This window comes from Argopecten irradians, chromosome 11 (genome assembly GCF_041381155.1).
Source record: "Argopecten irradians isolate NY chromosome 11, Ai_NY, whole genome shotgun sequence".
In the NCBI taxonomy this organism is placed as follows: domain Eukaryota; kingdom Metazoa; phylum Mollusca; class Bivalvia; order Pectinida; family Pectinidae; genus Argopecten; species Argopecten irradians.
Genome location: NC_091144.1, coordinates 33,507,016 through 33,532,817, shown reverse-complemented (window position 1 = coordinate 33,532,817; position 25,802 = coordinate 33,507,016). Strand labels below are relative to the sequence as shown.

At 36.8% G+C, this 25,802-nt stretch overlaps 1 protein-coding gene across 1 annotated transcript in view; it reads left to right on the top strand.

Annotated features, from left to right (window-relative positions):
- Positions 1–20,468, top strand: part of LOC138334581 (uracil-DNA glycosylase-like) — a 40,260-nt gene extending 19,792 nt beyond the window's left edge. The window contains exons 5-11 of the mRNA XM_069283232.1: positions 635–829; positions 3,020–3,115; positions 6,627–6,681; positions 8,001–8,043; positions 10,489–10,577; positions 17,695–17,957; positions 18,519–20,468. Of these exons, the coding sequence (XP_069139333.1) occupies positions 737–829; positions 3,020–3,115; positions 6,627–6,681; positions 8,001–8,043; positions 10,489–10,577; positions 17,695–17,957; positions 18,519–18,689 (810 nt within the window). The 5' untranslated portion in view covers positions 635–736 and the 3' untranslated portion in view covers positions 18,690–20,468. The remainder of the gene's footprint in view (positions 1–634; positions 830–3,019; positions 3,116–6,626; positions 6,682–8,000; positions 8,044–10,488; positions 10,578–17,694; positions 17,958–18,518) is intronic.
- Positions 20,469–25,802: the final 5,334 nt, after the last annotated feature.

Genomic DNA, 25,802 nt, shown 5'->3' with positions numbered 1-25,802 from the left:
ATACTAAACTCATCATCATCTGAACAAAATAATTTAAATAAATAAAATGTTAATTTTCATAACGCGGGTCGTCTTATGTTTCCCGCCGACGTCCTATTTACCGCGCGGTAGTTGAATACTACTGCGCCAGACGGCAAAACAGCGAAATGAATCTCCACAGTTTTCATATATTACGCAGGAAATCTTGCATTTGTTTGGTGTTGTAACCTCATCTTAGGCCATCGATATGTATTTCCTTATGTTATTAATGTTTTTAAGAAACCTATAAAATTTGCTCCGGAAAGGTAGTGGGCTTTTAATCATACATATCAAGTTTTGAGAACCGTCATAACACAAATACATGTATGTATCATCTAGTGGAGTGATATATTACCACCATTGAAAAGTTTGAGCTTCTGATTTTACTTCAATATAAAAATACTCTATTAAAAATAATTAATTGCGCCCCAAAAAAAAACTCAATGGCACTATTCTATATGGAATGCAGTACTGATTGCGCATGCACAAAAAGCAAAACAAATCATTTTATATGTATTTTGTGTTAATTAGACACATATATCAGGTTCAGGTAATGAGTATCATTTATGCTCTTACTAGTAAATTGTAGTTATATTGCTATTTATTACAATTTTAGAACACTCCACCGAAAAAGGCCAGAACAGAGAAGCAAGAATCACCTGCTGAAAAAGGGGGAATAACATTCTCGTCAAGTTTGTCACCTGAGCAGAAAGCGAGAATGGCAGAGAATTCACAAGGTCTCCTCGTCAACTTTGGGGACTCCTGGAAAAATGCATTGGAGGAAGAATTTTCAAAAGACTATTTTCAACAGGTAATATATATTTGATAATATCTGTTCAAATAATTTTTGAAATTAGGTCTTATGCATTATGTTTCCACTCTTGATAAGAATATATATTTATCTAATATATCGGTCGGTACATGGTTGGTGAAGTTCATCTAGCACATCAGTAAAATTAAAAGCTGTTTCGGAAAGGTAGTCCTTTGCTTCTGTAATACTTTCATATGAGGAATTCCTGTAAGTTGAGGAAATTATCCATTAAAGCTAGGCCCTGCTTTTGTACAGTGTAGTATATAGTCCACTTCTCACCTGGGTGCCAGATTATATATAATCATTAACTCTTTCAGTATTGTTGTCGACTATATTTGACAGGGTTTTACTCTCCCTCTTCCCCGTTGTCGACTATAGTCGACATTTGATATTGACGTTTTTTCTTCACGATTAATTTCCTGTTTAAATATATTTAAATTTTAGATGCAGTGATATATGAAAAGTATTTTAAGTTACAAATAAATGTTTTGATGCTAAATAAATATTCATTTTGACCATGTATATCGTTTTAATGGCAGAGGAACAAGATAAATCAAACAGAAGTTATCATCATCAACAAAATGGTGGTTTGTTGCACCTTCGTTCCAGATTGCAATATCAAAAGAAAATTTTGATTCAGGTTATAAATAATTCATAAGATTTATATCACAGAAATAGGGGTGCACGATACGGTAAAAGCGTATTGCGATATATTCATCCGAAAATAGTGCGTTGTAGGGCGAAAAAAACGAGATTTGATTCAGGTTATAAAAACATTAATGTAGCATAAGATTAGTCAAGTGTGTAATCCCGGTCATTGAAATAGGGGATTTTGGTGAAAATGCTGAATGCCAAGAACGATACGTATTTCCGTCTGAAATTTATTTGCGTATATGAATTAACTAAACCAGTATGATGAAAATCCAACCCCTGTGTCCTGTATATATTGCAATATTGTGTACCAAAATCGTGCATGTCAACAAAAACTTTTATTTTGAAAGTTGGCCGGTTTCCAACCCGTCCAATATTATGACACTGAATACTGTATACAAAATCATTTTCTATTACATTATTTTTGGTTTTATGATCATGATTAAAACACATTCAATGCCTACTAGGCTATGCGAATGAGGTGGTTGAACCTCACTGCTTTCGGTACCTCCTACATGACGCTAACCCCCAAATTACAGAAGAGTAAGTGAGCTGGAATTAATGATCTCTCTCAACAACATTAAAACAAATAAAATGCAATTTTAGTTTTAATACATTTCAGTCAGTGCGGCATAGAAGAGCTTGTAGGCAAGCCTGTTCATTGTGTCCATCAAAATACGTGTTAAAATATCTCTAACTCATACAAAATCTCTAAATAACAAAAGCAAAAAAACATGACCACATCTTTCGTTCATTATCTCAATGTTCAAAATAATTCAAGCATCTTCAAAAAAGTGATCAGAGTTTGTTTCAATTGAGGCGGAGACGAAGTGAAAAATGTAAATATTTACCGTGACTCAAGGCATCTTACATGATACGAACAACTACATACATAATTGTATCACGATTTTGGATTATGTCTCTCGTTATCACGATTTTTGGATTATGTCTCGTATCACGATTTTGGATTAGTCTCACTACATAATTGAACAACTATCAACTACATAATTGTATCACGATTTTGGATTATGTCTCTCATTGTAATTAGTATTGAATGTAACGAATGAAATGACCTAAGTAAGTCTAAATGATTGCACTACTCTAATCATGTTTAAATCAAATAAATGAGAACAAAACATTTGGACATTTTGTCTGGCGTTTTCTCATTTTCTCGGGGACGAGACTTATAACTACGTTTAGTACGGAATCTGGAGAGAATACAAAGTAGGGAAGGAGTTAAACAGGTGCAAGTCTTTGTTATAATTATCTGTGTTTAAATTTGTTACCACTTTGACTTGCTATATGATTTCTTCCATAGAATCTCTAAATTTACTAAATTACTGGGGGGGGGGGGGGGGGTGCATGGTGACTGCATTGTTGATATTCACTACTTCTCCATCTCTGGGTTGTGACTTCATAACCAATGTGAGGCATTTGCCGGGAAAGTAACTTTGTAGCAAAATGCTGAATTCAAGTGAAATTTTAATGTGTTTTCTACACAGGATAACAGTAAGATGGTTAACTTGCTTTTTGTTACAGCTGACCAAATTTGTGGAAGCTGAGAGAAAAGAATGGACGATATATCCCCCAGAGGATCAAGTCTTCTCCTGGACACAGTATTGTACACCTGAATCTGTAAGTTCCTCTGGACACAAAAGGTGTTGACCTTATTAATACAACGCGACTAGCTATGATTATTTGATAAGGCTGCTCTCATGTGTGCATGCAGGTTTTATCTACATCATAAGTGTGCAACACAAGTCAAGAGTGTAGGACAAAAATTCTTTTTTTTTAAAGAATATAAGACTTAAATGCTTTCTTTACTTTGAAATTGTTTATTTTATGTAGGGATTTTTAATTAAAAAGAATGTCAAACAATATTCCTTCGGACCAATCAAAATGTGACATTCCCATTACTGCATTTGTGTGTATGCAGTCATGGGAAGCCTGCTTTCTGATTGATGGAAATCACACAGCCTCTGTATGGAATATACACACACCTACTCCACATGTGTACACACTCCTCTGTCCAACTTATCTGAGTTTCTTTCTGTGTACATTATAGTTATGTTTTAAAATGATTATTGATAAGGCTGCCATCATGTGTGCATGGCTTCACTATATAGGAGATTTCAGAAAAGATGGCGTGACGTCACAGAAAGTTTACATCCGGGTCCTCAAAGGTACATACACAGTATGGCGACTGATAAAAACAATAACAGATACGTACATCCCTGCTTCATAATCGATACTTTGTCAAAAGTTTACGCTTTCATACTTGCAAATTCTGATTTTGAAATGGTTTCTTATTGTTTCACAGGTTACGGATGTTAACATTTTTATATTTTCATTTGTTTATTGCTAAATTTTAGTGTTGAAGTCACCTATCGATGCGCTGCCGGGCCATCACACGTAGGCCTACCCGATTTTGTTCATACGTATAAATTCAGGTTTTGAAAAGGTGTTTATGAAAAGATGATCTATTTCAATGTATAATGTTTCTGTTATACATGAAAAACTGTTCACAATACGATATGATATAAACAAAACGTGAACCAGCTGACCAGACCACGGCCGCTCGTGTATGGCTTCGTCGCTGGTAGATCACCGCAGGCCACAGCATTGTTGGGGAAATAAATCATATTTATAAATACCAACACTTTTATCTCAAAAAGTACTTGTAAAGATATATATTCGTTATTGAATATGTACATGTTGTTTTAATGGAATACTCTTGTATCATAACAAAATTACGAATAGTAATTAAACTACTGTGTTACACGTACACGTATGGCTGCCGATCTCGTAAAATAATATGGTGAAATCGTTAAGTTTTCATGCTGCAGATTTCATTTTTAATATTTCATTTTCAGCCGCTTTTATGCCATGGACTGCTATGTTAAGTCTCAAACTGAAGTGGTATTACTTTTAGATAATTGGAATACATATTAGGTAGACTTCATTTAAATTGATATAAATTACAGATCGTAGTACTGTAAATGCCGACCAGGATACATTGCGCACGGCTTCGAGAATCCTAAATACTCAAAGTTTTGTTTAAAAATATGATAAAAAGAACCTACAAACTGACTCATTTGTATGTTATAAACTAAATCCCAAAATTGATGACAAAAAATAACCAGAATACGTAATTTAGTGACACTGAAAATGGACGAAATTCGGGTTCTCGGCTGTACTGTAATGGCTGCCGTGGGCTTGGGGTAATCTACGAAAGCAAATGTTTAATTTTGCACTAATCACACATCGTAAAGTGTTTTATCAAGAAAAACTTCGAAAGCAGTAATTGCTTATAATTATATTTTGAGGGACTTTGAATTTAATTTGTAATTTCAAGTTGATATTTGCAATATATCTGTGAATGTTTATACGTAACTTGGCGACCGTGTTTTCTCGTAGCGGTCGAAAATGGAGTATAAACAGAGTAAAATATATGAATACTATATGTTTAAATTTGTATATTATTGTAAAATATTTTTATTTACATTTTTTGAAATGTAAATAACACAATGTTTATGTGTACAGATATACGAGTTGTACCTTTGAGCGCCCGGATGTACCTTTGTGTGACGTCATCGCCATCTTTTCTGAAATCTCCTATACATACATTACTGTGCAACACAAGAGTCAAGCGTGTAGGACAAAAACTCATTTTTAATGAATATAAGACTTAAATGGTTTATTTATATTTTGAAATTGTTTAATTTATGTAGGAATTTTAATTAAGAAGAATGTCAAACAAATTATATACATTAGTTGAATAATCTTGAAATAATTGATATCAAAGTTGATCACCCGACCACCAGACATTAGACTGCTGATAGATATGCAAAGCCTTCAATTAAACTTAATTTTCCAGGACCTACAGTATCTGTTTTCTGGAGAATTGGGCATCTGCCTAACAGCTTGATGTTTTTATATGGATTGGTCAAATATTCATCATTAAGATTTTTTTTTCACAAATCCAGAGTGGTGTATCATATGTCATATAATCAACAGGACTTGATGACAGTACTGAATTCATTTCATTTCATTCTAATTTTTCTGTATCTGCTGCGTTGTATTTGCAGTACTTTGAGTACTTTGATTTCAATTTGTAATAATTGTGCTTTCAATTTATAAAATACCATATAACATTTTCTTTCATACCTAATACTGGCTGGTCTAGGGCAAAACACTCATGCCACCTGAGGCTGTATTGCATGGCTACCCATGCATTAAAGCCTCGTGACGTTACGGCGCCAACACAATTTCTATTTCCTAGGTAAAATTTTAACATTTTTTTCACAAATTTGACTGGCGGGATATTATAGCTGTAAAATTGCAATAAAACGTCGAGGTATGAAATAAAAATACTCTTTCATAAGTGGATATGAAGGATAGGGATATTCTACCCTCGGGATCACAAAATGTTGCAAAACCCTCGGCAAGCCTCGGGTTTTACTACATTTTGTGCCCCTCGGGTAGAATATCCCTATCCTTCATATCCACATATGAAAGAGTCTTATAGCATTCTCCCATACTTCACAGGGATATCCCGTGGTTGCTAGGGGAAATATAACTCTATCTTACACAGGGGGGTGTAAGACAGCTCACACACGCTAGACAATAACGTGATGTCATCAATACATGTCGCACGCCCGGCATGCATTGTTGGTGACGTCATCAATTTTAACGCATCACGACATTCCTGTGATCATGACGAGATGAAAAAGCTGGAAAGCAACAGGAATTTCCTATTTCTTTTTTTCAAACAAGTATGGGAGAAAAAGAATCAAGCATTGGTCTGTCAAGCGGACATGCAGTGATATCTCAACCCTAGTGAAAGATTTTGGCCGTATACCCTCGGGTTAACATGCCAAAATCTTTCACTCAGGTTATGTTTCATTTCAGAATAAATGTATTTTATTGTAATATTAAAATTAGGATTGGGCAACAAGCTATGCCATTATTAGCCTCTCCCAGATTCTGACTCGGGTTGAGATATCCCTGTACATGTCCACTTGACAGACTAATGTTAGATGCTCTTAGTTTTTATTTATTCTATTCTTGTAAAAACCATAAAATATGTAAATTATAAAATCCATTATGTGAATGCGAAAAACTAAATTATGCATATATTTGATAGGTGAAGGTTGTAATTTTGGGACAAGATCCATACCCCGGTAAAGACCAGGCCCACGGTAAGTAAAGTCCATACCACAGACCAAAACAAGCCCACGGTAAGTAAAGTCCATACCACAGACCAAAACAAGCCCACGGTAAGTAAAGTCCATACCACAGACCAAAACAAGCCCACGGTAAGTAAAGTCCATACCACAGACCAAAACAAGCCCACGGTAAGTAAAGTCCATACCACAGACCAAAACAAGCCCACGGTAAGTAAAGTCCATACCACAGACCAAAACAAGCCCACGGTAAGTAAAGTCCATACCACAAGTTACCACAGACCAAAACAAGCCCACGGTAAGTAAAGTCCATACCACAGACCAAAACAAGCCCACGGTAAGTAAAGTCCATACCACAGACCAAAACAAGCCCACGGTAAGTAAAGTAATACCAAGTCCAAAACAAGCCCCGGTAAGTAATGTCCATACCATGGACCAAGACAAGCCCACGGTAAGTAAAGTCCATACCAAGGACCAAAACAAGCCCACGGTAAGTAATGTCCATACCAAGGACCAAAACAAGCCCACGGTAAGTAAAGTCCATACCAAGGACCAAAACAAGCCCATGGTAAGTAAAGTTCATACCACGGACCAAAACAGGCACACAGTAAGTGAGGTTCAAACCAAGGACCAAAACAAGTCCACGGTAAGTGAGGTTCAAACCAAGGACCAAAACAAGTCCACGGTAAGTGAGGTCCATGCCAAGGACCAAAACAAGCCCACGGTAAGTGCTTCACATAGTAACAGTATCTTTTCATGGCAGATGTAATTATCCATATCAGGCTAGTTGTGTCATTTGTTACATTTATCAAAATCTTTAAATGACTTACTGTTATAAGTAAATTTGTTCAAATGAATGACATTAACCTTTGCAGGGGTCGAATTGGCTTATATCTTTAAATGACTTATAGTCAATAACTAAGCGGTCTGAGTAGAAACCTGATATTGGGCTTGTAGTATGAGAGAATGAAGGGCCACCAAGTTTTTCAAAAGAATCAAATTTGAAGTTTATAACCATTATTTCTCATAGTACAGAAGCAATCTGTCTCATATTTCATATGTACCATTAGATTATTGAACTAATTATAACAGCTACCCTGATAGCTTGGATAGGTAAGGTTGTTGTGAAATCATTTGTATGAGAGTAATTTTTATGATCTATTTATTGATCTTTGCAAATGTCGCAAAAAGCACAAAATATATACATAAAATGTCATAATATACCTTTTTCATCAGTGTCCATTTCTAATATAGATTTACATGCTGGTATAATTATCAGTTTTATTTGTTTTGGATGATGCTGAAATGTTTTTTGTAATAATGTTCTTTTTTAGGTCTGTGTTTCAGTGTACCGAAAGGTGTGAAGCCACCGCCAAGGTAAAACTTGTACACTCATTAAAAGTCAGCTTTACATTAACTAACTTTTTAGCCTACCATCATCAGATGGTGGGCTATTCAAATCGGTTTTTGTCCATGGTCCAAGGTCCGTCCTACTGTCAGTCCGTCCCTTTGTTTACAATTCATGTTATCCCTATTTCTCAGAAAGTACTAAAGGGATCTTTTTCAAATTTCTTGTGTAAGTTCCCGTAGGGCCCTAGTTGTGCATGTTTCATTTTGGGACCGATCGGTAACCAGAGAGCCATCTTTGATTTTGAAAGTAAAAGTTTGTTACCACTATTTCTCCGAAAATACTAAAGGGATCTTTCTCAAATGTCATATGTTGGTACCCCTAGGACTCTAGTTGTGCATATTTCATTTTGAGGCTGATGGTCAACAAGATGGCTGACCAGCTGCCATCTTGGATTTTTTTTTTGTTAAAATTTGTTACTGCTATTTGTCAGAAAGTACTGAAGGGATCCTTCTCAAATTTCACATGTAGGTTCTCCTAGGACCCTAGTTGTGCATATTTCATTTTGAGGCTGATGGTCAACAAGATGGCCGACTTCCCGACATCTTGAAATTTGATAGTTATAAATTGTTACGGCTATTTCTCAGAAAGCACAGAAGGGATCTTTCTAAAATTTTATATGAATGTTCCTCTAGGACACTTAATGTGCATATTGCATTTTGGACTGATCGGTCAACAAGATGGCCAACCGACTGCCATCTTGGATTTTTTAATAAAAACCACAGATGTGATATGTATAAAGATCACTTCTGTATAAAAACACCTCTGTATAAAGATCGCATCTGTATAAATACCACTTTCATATAAATACCACTTCTGTATAAAAATACTTCTGTATAAAGACCACCTCTCTATAAATACCACATGTGTATAAAGATTACTTCTGTATAAAGACCACCTCTGTATAAATACCACCTCTGTATAAAGACCACATCTGTATAATTACTACCTCTGTATAAAGACCACCCCTCTATAGAGATACCTCTGTATAAAAGCCACTTTGGCATAAAGACCACATCTGTATAGAGTAGACCACCTCTGTATAAAGACCAGCTCTGTATAGAGATAATAACTCTGTATGAAACCACCTCTGTAAAAAGATCACTTCTGTATAAAGGCCACCTCTGTATAAAGACCACCTCTGTATAGAGACACCTCTGAATAAAAACCACCTCATTTTAAAGATCGCATCTGTAAAAAGACCACCTCTGTATAAAGACCACCTCTGTATAGAGACACCTCTGTATAAAAAACACATATTTATAGAGACATCTCTATATAAAGGCCATCTCATGATCAGTATAAAGATCACATCTGTATAGATGTCGTTTTTGTAGAAATACCACTTCTGTGTAAAGATCACATATATAAAAAAACTCTTTTGTATAAAAACCACCTCTGTATAAAGATACCTCTGTACAAAGACCACCTCTGTATACAGATCACATCTTTATAAAGACCACTCTCTATAAAGATCACAACTGTATAAAGATCACTTCTATATAAAGACTACCTCTGTATAAAGACCACCTCTGTATAGTGACCACTTCTGTATAAAGACCACCTCTGTATAAAGACCACCTCTGTATAAAGACTACCTCTGTATAAAGACAACCTCCATATAAAGATAACATCTGTATAAAGAACACCTCAGTATAAAGATCACCTCTGCATAATTACATATAATCTTTTATTATATATAATTGTATATTGTGCTTTTGTAACAGAATTAGCCTTTTTAAGGGGACAATTCAGTCTAAGAGAACATTAAAATTTGTGGTTGAACTTCTGGTATGCCAAACCCTGTCCCTTGCTCGTAGAGTAATGCAACTTTTGTCTAGAACTGCTCAAATCGCTCTGACAGTAGTGTGTTTACCTTTTTAGGTGAATTGTATTGCCTAAAAATAATTTTATCACCATCTCGGTGGTTATGTAGTTTATTTGTTTAACGTGCATGACTTTGGCTCGGGTATGGGTACAGAGTCCATATTGTACCTGCTTAATCGTATTGATCAACGATTTGATATTTCAACGATATTAATTAAAATACTAAACAATGACGTGGAATTTGTCAATATTTTATGTTATATGTTTCATAAGAAATGTAGAACTATACATTTATGCCATATTTTGCTTCTTGGTTATGTAAAAGAATTAGCCTGAGTGAATTGTCCCTTTAATCATATATGTGAAAGTGCTTACCTGAAAATCAAAGATTTCCAATTACTTGCTAAAATTTTCATTGAAATCTTTACACCAGATATAATGGTATTTCTTTTCCAAAATATTCCATTTACCTGAAATGTCATCGTGATGGCTGTCAGACTTTTATATGTCAAATTTTGACAGAACTTGTTATAAAGATATTACATTTGTAATAGTCACCCACTGTAATAGCCTCTGTTTGGTTACAGTTTAGAGAAAATATATGAGGAACTGAAAGAAGATATTGAGGGATTCAAGCATCCCGGTCATGGTACGCTGATAGGCTGGGCAGAACAAGGTAATTAATTAAACAACTTCTTATCAATTATAAATTAGAAATTTAGAGATAGACCTGATATTGGACCTGTAACATGCTAAGATAAAGAGCTATAAGGTTTGTTAAAATGAATGACATTGACCTACATTTAAGGCCACAATTGTCAAATAAATCACAAACTTACATCTTATACTGACCAGTGTTAAGTTTACAATGCCTTGATGGTTAATCAAAGAAAAAATGAGCATATCAAACTTATTTGATTATTTTGTATTCATCCAAACAATATTTTGCACTTCTGTATACTTTGCTGTTTGGGCCAATAGATAAATTTTAAGCCCCATGTGTCTCTGTAAACTGTGTTGTAATGTCTATTTTAGGTGTACTTCTGTTGAACTCCTGTCTCACTGTACCACAGACTAACTGTTTTATCTATTTAAGGTGTACTTCTATTGAACTCCTGTCTCACTGTACCACAGACTAACTGTATTGACTATTTTAGATGTACTTCAGTTGAACTCATGTCTCACTGTACCACAGACTAACTGTATTGTCTATTTTAGATGTACTTCTATTGAACTCCTGTCTCACTGTACCAAAGACTAACTGTATTGTCTATTTTAGGTGTACTTCTGTTGATCCCCTGTCTCACTGTACCACAGACTAACTGTATTGTCTATTTTAGGTGTACTTCTGTTGAACTGCTGTCTCACTGTACCACAGACTTACTGTATTGTCTATTTTAGGTGTACTTCTGTTGAACTCCTGTCTCACTGTACCACAGACTAACTGTATTGTCTATTTTAGGTGTACTTCTGTTGAACTGCTGTCTCACTGTACCACAGACTAACTGTATTGTCTATTTTAGGTGTACTTCTGTTGAACTCCTGTCTCACTGTACCACAGACTAACTGTATTGTCTATTTTAGGTGTACTTCTGTTGAACTCCTGTCTCACTGTACCAAAGACTAACTGTATTGTCTATTTTAGGTGTACTTCTGTTGCATTCCAGTCTCTCACTGTACCACAGACTAACTGTATTGTCTATTTTAGGTGTACATCTGTTGAACTCCTGTCTCACTGTACCACAGACTAACTGTATTGTCTATTTTAGGTGTACTTCTGTTGAATTCCTGTCTCACTGTACCACAGACTAACTGTATTGTCTATTTTAGGTGTACTTCTGTTGAACTCCTGTCTCACTGTACCACAGACTAACTGTATTGTCTATTTTAGGTGTACTTCTGTTGCATTCCAGTCTCACTGTACCACAGACTAACTGTATTGTCTATTTTAGGTGTACTTCTGTTGAACTCCTGTCTCACTGTACCACAGACTAACTGTATTGTCTATTTAAGGTGTACTTCTGTTGAACTCCTGTCTCACTGTACCACAGACTAACTGTATTGTCTATTTTAGGTGTACTTCTGTTGAACTCCTGTCTCACTGTACCACAGACTAACTGTATTGTCTATTTTAGGTGTACTTCTGTTGAACTCCTGTCTCACTGTACCACAGACTAACTGTATTGTCTATTTTAGGTGTACTTCTGTTGAACTCCTGTCTCACTGTACCACAGACTAACTGTATTGTCTATTTTAGGTGTACTTCTGTTGAACTCCTGTCTCACTGTACCACAGACTAACTGTATTGTCTATTTTAGGTGTACTTCTGTTGAACTCCTGTCTCACTGTACCACAGACTAACTGTATTGTCTATTTTAGGTGTACTTCTGTTGAACTCCTGTCTCACTGTACCACAGACTAACTGTATTGTCTATTTTAGGTGTACTTCTGTTGAACTCCTGTCTCACTTTACCACAAGCTAACTGTATTGTCTATTTTAGGTGTACTTCTGTTGAACTCCTGTCTCACTGTACCACAGACTAACTGTATTGTCTATTTTAGGTGTACTTCTGTTGAACTCCCCTGTCTCACTGTACCACAGACTAACTGTATTGTCTATTTTAGGTGTACTTCTGTTGAACTCCTGTCTCACTGTACCACAGACTAACTGTATTGTCTATTTTAGGTGTACTTCTGTTGAACTCCTGTCTCACTGTACCACAGACTAACTGTATTGTCTATTTTAGGTGTACTTCTGTTGAACTCCTGTCTCACTGTACCACAGACTAACTGTATTGTCTATTTTAGGTGTACTTCTGTTGAACTCCTGTCTCACTGTACCACAGACTAACTGTATTGTCTATTTTAGGTGTACTTCTGTTGAACTCCTGTCTCACTGTACCACAGACTAACTGTATTGTCTATTTTAGGTGTACTTCTGTTGAACTCCTGTCTCACTGTACCACAGACTAACTGTATTGTCTATTTTAGGTGTACTTCTGTTGAACTCCTGTCTCACTGTACCACAGACTAACTGTATTGTCTATTTTAGGTGTACTTCTGTTGAACTCCTGTCTCACTGTACCACAGACTAACTGTATTGTCTATTTTAGGTGTACTTCTGTTGAACTCCTGTCTCACTGTACCACAGACTAACTGTATTGTCTATTTTAGGTGTACTTCTGTTGAACTCCTGTCTCACTGTACCACAGACTAACTGTATTGTCTATTTTAGGTGTACTTCTGTTGAACTCCTGTCTCACTGTACCACAGACTAACTGTATTGTCTATTTTAGGTGTACTTCTGTTGAACTCCTGTCTCACTGTACCACAGACTAACTGTATTGTCTATTTTAGGTGTACTTCTGTTGCATTCCTGTCTCACTGTACCACAGACTAACTGTATTGTCTATTTTAGGTGTACTTCTGTTGAACTCCTGTCTCACTTACCACAGACTAACTGTATTGTCTATTTTAGGTGTACTTCTGTTGAACTCACTCACTGTACCACAGACTAACTTACTGTATTGTCTATTTAAGGTGTACTTCTGTTGAACTCCTGTCTCACTTTACCACAAGCTAACTGTATTGTCTATTTTAGGTGTACTTCTGTTGAACTCCTGTCTCACTGTACCACAGACTAACTGTATTGTCTATTTTAGGTGTACTTCTGTTGAACTCCTGTCTCACTGTACCACAGACTAACTGTATTGTCTATTTTAGGTGTACTTCTGTTGAACTCCTGTCTCACTGTACCACAGACTAACTGTATTGTCTATTTTAGGTGTACTTCTGTTGAACTCCTGTCTCACTGTACCACAGACTAACTGTATTGTCTATTTTAGGTGTACTTCTGTTGAACTCCTGTCTCACTGTACCACAGACTAACTGTATTGTCTATTTTAGGTGTACTTCTGTTGAACTCCTGTCTCACTGTACCACAGACTAACTGTATTGTCTATTTTAGGTGTACTTCTGTTGAACTCCTGTCTCACTGTACCACAGACTAACTGTATTGTCTATTTTAGGTGTACTTCTGTTGAATTCCTGTCTCACTTTACCACAGACTAACTGTATTGTCTATTTCAGGGGTACTTCTGTTGAATTCCTGTCTCACTGTACCACAGACTAACTGTATTGTCTATTTAAGGTGTACTTCTGTTGAACTCCTGTCTCACTGTACCACAGACTAACTGTATTGTCTATTTTAGGTGTACTTCTGTTGAACTCCTGTCTCACTGTACCACAGACTAACTGTATTGTCTATTTTAGGTGTACTTCTGTTGAACTCCTGTCTCACTGTACCACAGACTAACTGTATTGTCTATTTTAGGTGTACTTCTGTTGAACTCCTGTCTCACTGTACCACAGACTAACTGTATTGTCTATTTTAGGTGTACTTCTGTTGAACTCCTGTCTCACTGTACCACAGACTAACTGTATTGTCTATTTTAGGTGTACTTCTGTTGAACTCCTGTCTCACTGTACCACAGACTAACTGTATTGTCTATTTTAGGTGTACTTCTGTTGAACTCCTGTCTCACTGTACCACAGACTAACTGTATTGTCTATTTTAGGTGTACTTCTGTTGAACTCAGGTCTCACTGTTTCACAGACTAATATTGTATTGTCTATTTTAGGTGTACTTCTGTTGAACTCCTCTCTCACTGTACCACAGACTAACTGTATTGTCTATTTTAGGTGTACTTCTGTTGAACTCCTGTCTCACTGTACCACAGACTAACTGTATTGTCTATTTTAGGTGTACTTCTGTTGCATTCCAGTCTCACTGTACCACAGACTAACTGTATTGTGTATTTTAGGTGTCCATCTGTTGAACTCCTGTCTCACTGTACCACAGACTAACTGTATTGTCTATTTTAGGTGTACTTGTGTTGAACTCCTCTCTCACTGTACCACAGACTAACTGTATTGTCTATTTTAGGTGTACTTCTGTTGAACTCCTGTCTCACTGTACCACAGACTAACTGTATTGTCTATTTTAGGTGTACTTCTGTTGAACTCCTGTCTCACTGTACCACAGACTAACTGTATTGTCTATTTTAGGTGTACTTCTGTTGCATTCCTGTCTCACTGTACCACAGACTAACTGTATTGTCTATTTAAGGTGTACTTCTGTTGAACTCCTGTCTCACTGTACCACATACTAACTGTATTGTCTATTTTAGGTGTACTTCTGTTGAACTCCTGTCTCACTTTACCACAGACTAACTGTATTGTCTATTTTAGGTGTACTTCTGTTGAACTCTGTCTCACTGTACCACAGACTAAGTAACTGTATTGTCTATTTTAGGTGTACCTTCTGTTGAACTCCTGTCTCACTGTACCACAGACTAACTGTATTGTCTATTTTAGGTGTACTTCTGTTGAACTCCTGTCTCACCGTATCACAGACTAACTGTATTGTCTATTTCAGGGGTACTTCTGTTATATTCCTGTCTCACTGTACCACAGACTAACTGTATTGTCTATTTTAGGTGTACTTCTGTTGAACTCCTGTCTCACTGTACCACAGAGTAACTGTATTGTCTATTTCAGGGGTACTTCTGTTGAACTCCTGTCTCACTGTACCACAGACTAACTGTATTGTCTATTTTAGGTGTACTCTGTTGAACTCTGTCTCACTGTAACTGTATTGTCTATTTTAGTGTCTGTTGAACTCACTGTACCACAGACTAACTGTATTGTCTATTTTAGGTGTCCATTCTGTTGAATCCTGTCTCACTGTACCACAGACTAACTGTATTGTCTATTTTAGGTGTACTTCTGTTGAACTCCTGTCTCACTGTACCACAGACTAACTGTATTGTCTATTTTAGGGTACTTCTGTTGTACTCCTGTCTCACTGTACCACAGACTAACTGTATTGTCTATTTTAGGTGTACTTCTGTTGAACTCCTGTCTCACTGTACCACAGACTAACTGTATTGTCTATTTTAGGTGTACTTCTGTTGAACTCCTGTCTCACTGTATCACAGACTAACTGTATTGTCTATTTTAGGTGTACTTCTGTTGAACTCCTGTCTCACTGTACCACAGACTAACTGTATTGTCTATTTTAGGTGTACTTCTGTTGAACTCCTGTCTCACCGTATCACAGACTAACTGTATTGTCTATTTTAGGTGTACTTCTGTTGAACTCCTGTCTCACTGTACCACAGACTAACTGTATTGTCTATTTTAGGGGTACTTCTGTTGAACTCCTGTCTCACTGTACCACAGACTAACTGTATTGTCTATTTTAGGTGTACTTCTGTTGAACTCCTGTCTCACTGTACCACAGACTAACTGTATTGTCTATTTTAGGTGTACTTCTGTTGAACTCCTGTCTCACTGTACCACAGACTAACTGTATTGTCTATTTTAGGTGTACTTCTGTTGAACTCCTGTCTCACTGTACCACAGACTAACTGTATTGTCTATTTTAGGTGTACTTCTGTTGAACTCCTGTCTCACTGTACCACAGACTAACTGTATTGTCTATTTTAGGTGTACTTCTGTTGAACTCCTGTCTCACTGTACCACAGACTAACTGTATTGTCTATTTTAGGTGTACTTCTGTTGAACTCCTGTCTCACTGTACCACAGACTAACTGTATTGTCTATTTTAGGTGTACTTCTGTTGAACTCCTGTCTCACTGTACCACAGACTAACTGTATTGTCTATTTTAGGTGTACTTCTGTTGAACTCCTGTCTCACTGTACCACAGACTAACTGTATTGTCTATTTTAGGTGTACTTCTGTTGAACTCCTGTCTCACTGTACCACAGACTAACTGTATTGTCTATTTTAGGTGTACTTCTGTTGAACTCCTGTCTCACTGTACCACAGACTAACTGTATTGTCTATTTTAGGTGTACTTCTGTTGAACTCCTGTCTCACTGTACCACAGACTAACTGTATTGTCTATTTTAGGTGTACTTCTGTTGAACTCCTGTCTCACTGTACCACAGACTAACTGTATTGTCTATTTTAGGTGTACTTCTGTTGAACTCCTGTCTCACTGTACCACAGACTAACTGTATTGTCTATTTTAGGTGTACTTCTGTTGAACTCCTGTCTCACTGTACCACAGACTAACTGTATTGTCTATTTTAGGTGTACTTCTGTTGAACTCCTGTCTCACTGTACCACAGACTAACTGTATTGTCTATTTTAGGTGTACTTCTGTTGAACTCCTGTCTCACTGTACCACAGACTAACTGTATTGTCTATTTTAGGTGTACTTCTGTTGAACTCCTGTCTCACTGTACCACACAGACTAACTGTATTGTCTATTTTAGGTGTACTTCTGTTGAACTCCTGTCTCACTGTACCACAGACTAACTGTATTGTCTATTTTAGGTTTACTTCTGTTGAACTCCTGTCTCACTGTACCACAGACTAACTGTATTGTCTATTTTAGGTGTCCATCTGTTGAACTCCTGTCTCACTGTACCACAGACTTACTGTATTGTCTATTTTAGGTGTACTTCTGTTGAACTCCTGTCTCACCGTATCACAGACTAACTGTATTGTCTATTTTAGGTGTACTTCTGTTGAACTCCTGTCTCACCGTATCACAGACTAACTGTATTGTCTATTTTAGGTGTACTTCTGTTGAACTCCTGTCTCACTGTACCACAGACTAACTGTATTGTCTATTTTAGGTGTACTTCTGTTGAACTCCTGTCTCACTGTACCACAGACTAACTGTATTGTCTATTTTAAGTTTACTTCTGTTGAACTCCTGTCTCACTGTACCACAGACTAACTGTATTGTCTATTTCAGGGGTACTTCTGTTGAACTCCTGTCTCACGGTACGACAGCACCAGACTACTAACCTCCACAAAGACAAAGGATGGGAGAAATTCACAGATGCCGTTATATCTTATCTCAACAAGAACACGAAGGAACTGGTGTTTATTCTGTGGGGGTCGTACGCAAAGGAGAAAGGAGATTGTATAGAAACGGGTGAGGGGGGAATGGAAACATTTAAAGTTGTATTTCTTGTAATTTTAACCATCACAAACTATCATATGACAAACAATGTGTGAATATGGATGCTTGTATATGATGGTTCAGATCCATAACAGCAGCAATATTTTATTGGCATATATAGTGGTAAATGGAGCAGGAGATATCACACGTTTTGAAAGAACCACCACAGTCAACGCCATGTTTCAAAATTTAGTGTAATATCAGAAAACTGAGTTGCATCACATGACCAATATTGACAATACCGGTATAGATCGAAATCTCCCGAGTCGTATCACTTGACCAACATCGGCAATACCCATACAGATCGGAACGGTTTGGAGATTTCAGAGCTTTTTTAAACATGTACACGTGGAAAATCAATATTTAAATTAAATTATTTAATAACTTTGCCAATATAAAACTCTATAAATATGGGAAGTTTAAAATTTTGAGAGGTGAAGAAAAAAATATAGAACACTTTAAATGCTTTTTTTCTATGACAAAATGAGAAAAAGTTATTGACCATACAACTTTAATGGTTGGATCACTAAAACCCTTCAGTGTGACCTTTTGGTTAAAGCATTTACAACGCATTTGTTTCCTAATAATTACAATATAAATTTCTTCCATTTCAGGAGAAGCATTATGTCCTGGAGTGTGACCATCCATCCCCTCGTGCCCTTTTATCCCCTTCAAAGGAAAATACGCCCTTCAAGGGCTGCCAACATTTCTCAAAGTGCAACACTTACCTCACAGAGAAGGGCAAGACTCCCATAGACTGGAAAAGACTACCGCCGCAGGACTAGATTGTGTGATGCTGTCCCCATAGCTAGGACAAAAATAAGATTGTTTTATAAAATTGTCGGCGAGATTGAAAATAACTGTCCCCACAAAAAAAAATTGTGTGGTGCTGTTGGAGATGAACTTATTGATACATTATAAAAGTGGTCTCAAAAGACAAAATTCATTCCAATATGATCCTGACATGGTATCAACCAAGTTTTGTTATTTTGCGGGTGGATATGAAATCCAAGATGTCGCAATCTTAATTTTACGATTAAGCTGAAACTTGAGCATTCTAATTAAAATACTTGTAATTCTGCTCCACTACATACGATGCTCTTCGCTACGCTCCAATACAAGATCTAACGACACCCCGTATGGGGGTCACCTCAGTATGACCTCTAGCCGAGAATCGGAACAGCATGGGATGTACTGTTAGACATTTATACTTCCTAGAGAATCAACCACACCAAAGATTTCGTAAACGACTTGCAAATTGGCTAACCATAGGGGTCATGCTGAGATGACCCCAAACGGCGTGTTGTTAGATCTTGAATTGGAGTGTAACGTAGAGCATCGTAGTGGAGTGGAATTACAAGTCTAATTTTAATTAGATTGAAACTTGCCTGAAATAGTCCTAACATGGGCCCGGCCAAATGTTATTAAGTCAATCTGAAATCCAAGATGGCCACCACAACTGCCATCTTGAAAACACATGTTGAACTTCTCAAGTTCAACTTGTGCAGTTTAGCCAAAACTTGCCTGAAATGATCCTGATATGAGCCTGGCCAAATGTTGTTATTTTTCAGGTCAAAGCGAAATCCAACTTTAAGGTTTTAGGTTCTTTGGTTCCACTGGTGCTGAAAATTGAAATGAATTGATAGGAAGATCAGCTTAAGAAGTGTTGTTTGATAAACTCTGCCAATAACATTGGCCTGCATGTCCAGAATACCAAGATGTGTACCGATGTCACCATCATGAAGAACCATTATTAATTCTTTTCCTATTCCACAGGTCTGGATAATTCATCTGACCATTAAGGCCTTTTTCTTTCTTAATTTGTGTATTTTAAATCTGAATTTTCATTAACTATGTACAAAACTTTGTTTAATTGCTTATGAATTTTGGAGAATTCTATAAACTTTCAGTATAGGAATACAGATCTAAGTAGTCTATATTTTCTCTCTTTTTTTAGCTCACCTGGCCTGCAGGTCTGGTATTAAAAACTTATGCCATGGCGTATCGTCCGTCCGTCAACATTTCCTTTCAATCACTACTAGTCGTAAAGTTTTGTATCAAATAAAACCGGTTAGAAACATCCTTGGGGGAAGGGAAACATAGTTTGTATAAATCTTGACTCTGACCCCCGGGCAGCAGGGGCGGGGCCAAATAGGTGAAATAGAGGTAAATCCTTTAAATGACTACTCGACCAGTTAGAAATTAGAGGCAATTCTTTAAAAATCATTAGTTTGCGATACCAGGTGAGCGATACAGGCCCTCTGGGCCTCTTGTCGCCTTGTATAAGATTATTAGTACCTATAAATAATTGATTGTCTTACCTAGATGACCTTGAACGTTGCTTGCTATGACTTTATATGACTGTGTGGGAAATCATATGTGTAAAAGATTGACCCTTCTGATGTAGCGAACCAACTGGTATCTTAGATGTATGTACATTTAATAAAGACAGAGGTTGTATGTTGCTCTGTTGTCACAGAGGGAGCTGTGATTCTTGTTCAAATGATCGTTACTCATATGTACGTGTACTATTCAAACTGATATAAATCTTTGTTTTAATCAAATGGAAAAGTTTTTCTTTTGATATATACAGTATACATGTATAGTGAACCCTCAATAATCCGGACACCATCCTTCCCAGCTTAAACCGCCCGGATTACAATCCCGACTGCCAAATAAGTAACGGTAGTCACTTTCTGATATTTCTGTCAAGACTGTGACTTTTCCGACTATTGGTGTCCAGATTATCAAGGGTCCACTACAAACCAAGGTGTAAGATTTGAATATATAACAACAATAGAGCACAGGCACTTTGACTTGATACCAGTCAGATAGTTAATGATAGGAGGACCTTTAGGCGAGTGACATCCTGCACTCGTACTGGACAGTGATTTTGCATTTCCAGTAGATGGTAGGTAATTAAAAAATGAAGCTGGCTCCGGTGGAGCAGGATCTACGGCTGATGACACCATAGGAGTAACTAATCTGATCATGTTCTTTCTTGAGAGTGATTTGTTTGGCAGATGGCGGTGCCTGACTCTTCCCTACTGTCTTGAAAGCTGTCAGTCTTCTGGCAGATTCCTGGCATCCGTTGAATGACCCATCCAAAGTTCCGACTTTTATATTAGCGATAGTGGCAAATGTATCCGGTGCTGATGTTGGTTTGACTCCCGTCTCCATTGACGCGATCAATGTGGATAAGAAACTCTGACATCTGTGAAAACGAGGGTAGAGAGGACATGATGGAGACATTTGTTCTATGGACAATTGCTGCCTCACTGAATTGATTTCTATGTACATTGTATACCGCATTGTACCACTTTCAGTACCATCTGTAAACATTCCAAAGTACAGATTTTTCAGTAAGGACATCAATGGTTTCACAGTTAGAAGTGTACCGTCTTTTCTGGAGTATGTGTCGCTACGTTTTCCCTGAAAATCGGGAGTGCGACCTATACACCAGTGCGACTTAAACGTAGACGAAAACCAAAACAAATGTATAATACCTAACAACTTCCAAAATGAAATTTACAATTTAATTAGGTGATTGAATAGATGGCAATTACAATTAAACATCAGTAAATGTAAATACATGTACCTAGATCTCGGTTAACATCTAAGTAAACTAAAGGATGGGGATGGAAACATTCCAGCTTCAATATTGAGAAAGCGGCTGAAGGAAAGAAACTGCCTGCATCCATGTGCCCGTTAAAAATTTAACAATGTACTTGGAAAATACATAGCATAAAAGCTACATTGTACCAGTGACGTTTATTAAAAAACTACAATGAAAGGCTTGTTAACAGCATAGATGGACATGATATAGGCCACATACACTATTACATGGTCAGTATGGGTTCTTTAAAAATCTTACCCAGGGTCAATGCAGACTAACATCAGAAAATTCTCTTTTTTTTCCTCTCAAATAAAATTGAACACCTGGAAGATCCTGATAGAGGAAGCAGTGGCTTCTACCCACAGGGACCTGGCACGAAAATTTTTAACCAATAGTATATATATATATATATATATTATAGTATCAAGGGTATGAACTCGGCGGTCGAGAAGAACGGACCTATTTTTTAAAACCCGAGATTATTTTAATAAATGGGATACTTGATACTATAATATATATATATATGTATACTGTCGGTTAAAAATCTTCCGTGCCAGGTCCCTGTCCATGTGCTTCTACCTAGTCTGCAAAATCTGCCTATTTTTTTTTATTTCATTTTTTTCATAATTTATAGACTATATTAGGCTTAAAAAATTAAAAAGTCTATTAATATAGGCAGGTTTAGCGGACTAGCTTCTACCACACTAAATTAGTCAGTCAAATCTAAACTGAACGAATGAAGCAGAAAAAAATCTGCTACGTCGGCCAACCATAAGACATTAATGAAGCGGGTCAGAAAGGTACATGTATAATGATAATTTTCAAATAAGCAAGTAACCTAGAACATATCTGTTATGTGCCGAGATTAGCATTCTATGAAGTAAAATGTAAGACACTGGGTATGAGACTTCCTTCGGAATCCAACACAACAAACACTTCTCAACGGCCATTCGTTAGCAACAGTACCTCTACATCTAGGGTGCCACAAGGGGCAGCTGTTGGACCTCTGTTGTTCCTTTATAAACGACTTCCCAGCGACTACATGTTCCAAGTCAAGCTTTTAGCTGATGACAGACTCCCATATCGGGACATCACGTACATTAATTGTATGAGGCAGACACGAGATTGCTCCAGCAGAACCTGTTATCCCGGGAACGGCAGATGGTTTTCAAAACAGACGAACGTGTGGGGTTGAGCATTACCGGGTATTCTGGAGGAAACCAATTAAGACCAATTTCACCTTCCATGGCCATGTTCTAGAGGAAGTAGAATCTAGTAAGTACATGTGCGTGACAGCCAGCAAGACCTTAAAGTTATATATCATGCGAATTTCACTTTAACAATTCACCGGAACACAGACACACATGTACTTGTTCTATTCTAATATATTGAAAAGTAACTGATGTAAAATCCTATTTTCGCGCCTATACCTTTAGTTTCAAGGTTACTGAATGTCAAAAAATGGATGTTAATAATTTTAATAAGTACATGTAAATAGTAAAACGATCAGCCATATTGTATTCTTTTTCTTTCAAAATGGTCGCCGCAAAGAATCATAGGTTTTTTTTTTCTCTTTTCCAATGCCTTTATGAAAGTTATAGAATGTAAAAAAGCTTTCGAACACCTTGTTTTTCAATATGGCCAGTTTTATTAAATAGGTTGATAAATAAATAACATCTTGAATTATTCACGAATAAAAACTATTCACTGATGTTTATACATGTATACCTGAACCCAGAACAAGTGGGGGGGGGGGGGGGGGGGGGGTTTGAGTCGTATTGTTCTATTAGTCCGTCCGTCCGTCCACCACTCCATCTTTCATCCTTGCATACATGGTCTTGTCTGGACTTTATCATAAATACTATAAAACATTAGCACTTTTAATGTACCTTGGTAAGGTTATTTGTGACGTACCAAATCCAAACCACTACAACTACCTATTTTTGACATCCCTTGAACAAAAATTAAACTTGTTTGGGCAATATTTCCTTTTTAATATGGCACTGGAATTTCATACCTGTGTATGGGTTAAAGAAGTCGGTGAACCGCATACCAAAACCACAGTGACCTTGACGATTTCTCAAAATCAGCAAAAAATTCTGAGTTAACCCCCAAAACACTCACGCTTTTTGATAGAAAATTGTATAAAGGACCTCTTTCACAAACAATTGAAATTTGCCCACGAACCAATTTTATTAAAATTTAATGTTAAACATTATTCCATATGTTATACAACATTAATGCAAACCAATGAAATACGTTTGGAAAATCTCTACTTGATAACTTTACTTTCGCCATATATAGCACAGGCCCATGGGACCTTTTAGTTTTCTAAACGTATTTCAATGATAATATGCTCGTGAAAGAGGTCCTTTTCAAGGGACATGGCTTTGATTTTGTTTATGATACAAACAGCAACAAAATTGAAATCATTTTATTTGTTAGTATGTGTACTATCCGTTTATACTCTATGTCGACACGTAGCATATATAAGGAAATAAAAAAGTGTTACTACCTACTCTCTTGTTTAGAAAGTAGGGTGAAATAATTAAAGATGCTCCACCGCCGATATTCAGTGTAGCATAAAGGATACTCATTATTTGAATAATAATTGGTGTTTAATTATGTATACATTTGTCTAATTAACACAAAATATTTAACATCAAATAATTTATTTTGCTTTTGGTAGTCATGCGCAACCACAGCTTCACTCCTATATAAAATCCTTGATTCCATGATATAGGACATTGTGCAACGGATTTTTGGCGGGGTACAATTTTTGAAGTAAAATTAGAAGCTCAAACTTTTCAATGGTGGTAATAGTGTGAAGCAAGTAACTTTTGCAACTGAAGAAAAATACTAATTCGTCTGCTCCTGTTTTTGATAGAGAAAAAATATCATAATTTGTCAGCGATGGAGCATCTTTATTTGACGTGTAATGGGCAGGGGTAACTCATATGTGTACCCGTCTTGTTTTTTTTAATGACATGTTGTAATACATGTATACATGTGCATGTAAACCAGCCATGCTTGTCTGAATGAGAGCAGACATATAAATGTACTGTATGCTGACCTATGAACTTCTTTCGGAAGTACAGGTAAACATCGGTTATAGAAAACACCAAAGGTATGCCGAGTATCAATGCGATGGTTGCAGAAACACGCTGGCAGCTACAATATGACAAGTGATTGCATCGCTCACCTGTCAGAGGTATTTAAGGAACACGTGCATGACATGCCCCAGGGTTGGAGCAAAACACAAGACCGAAGGTAAGATTTGGAGGATTTATAAAACCAATCGTTTTCTGTGAAACTGGCGGGACTACTAATCCGCTGTCTAAACTTGTCGAACAACAACAACAGCTGAACAATGGACAAAAGACAATATAAGTACATTATATATACATGCATGTCATACCATCGATCGTCGGTTACCCATATAATAATTATTAGCCTATACACTGGCATGGTTTCCAAGATTCGGCTTGTATGTATAAGTATACACAGGTTGTATACAATATTGTCCAATGTGTAAATCTTGATAATTATAACACAAGAATTGGATGTTCTGTCAAAAATATCCATATATATATATATATCGTACGTACAGTCATGGGAGTCAATGGGACATACGTATTCATCACTCCAGGGGTGAATATAACGACAGTGGTAGTAGCCCTTGGAATATCAGGGATGACTTGATCCGAACCACTAAAGTTATCTGAACTATAATTTGCTAACTGGCGTTTTGTTCATCATCTGTCAACAATTGACTTTCTGTTGGAATTTAACCAAATCCATCATCGTTATAAGGTGCATGGTTCTCAAAATTGTACCATAATGATAAGCTTTTTCATAAGACGGTCAGACACTCAAGGTACCTGAGAGACGGACCATGAAAAAGGGGTCAATTTGATCACAACTTCTCTGAAACTGATAGGGGCTGCGGTGGCCAAATGGTTAATATGTCCCAACATACTACCACAACCCCTTCACCTTTGGAATATGGGTTCGAATCCCATGTAGGGCAGTTGACAGGCACTGATCCCTGGTCGGAGGTTTTTTCTCCAGGTAATCTGGCTTTCCTCCACCAACAAAACCTGGCACGTCATATTGCATTGGTTAGCATCCCCCATGATTAAGAATTGTACAAAGGCTGAACTCTGAACAAGGAACTCTGAACAAGCATACTGTGAAATTATTATTTTCCGTGGGGGTTTAATTTTTGTGGATTTAATTTTTTGACCAAAATCAACAAATTTACATCCCCACAAAAAATGAT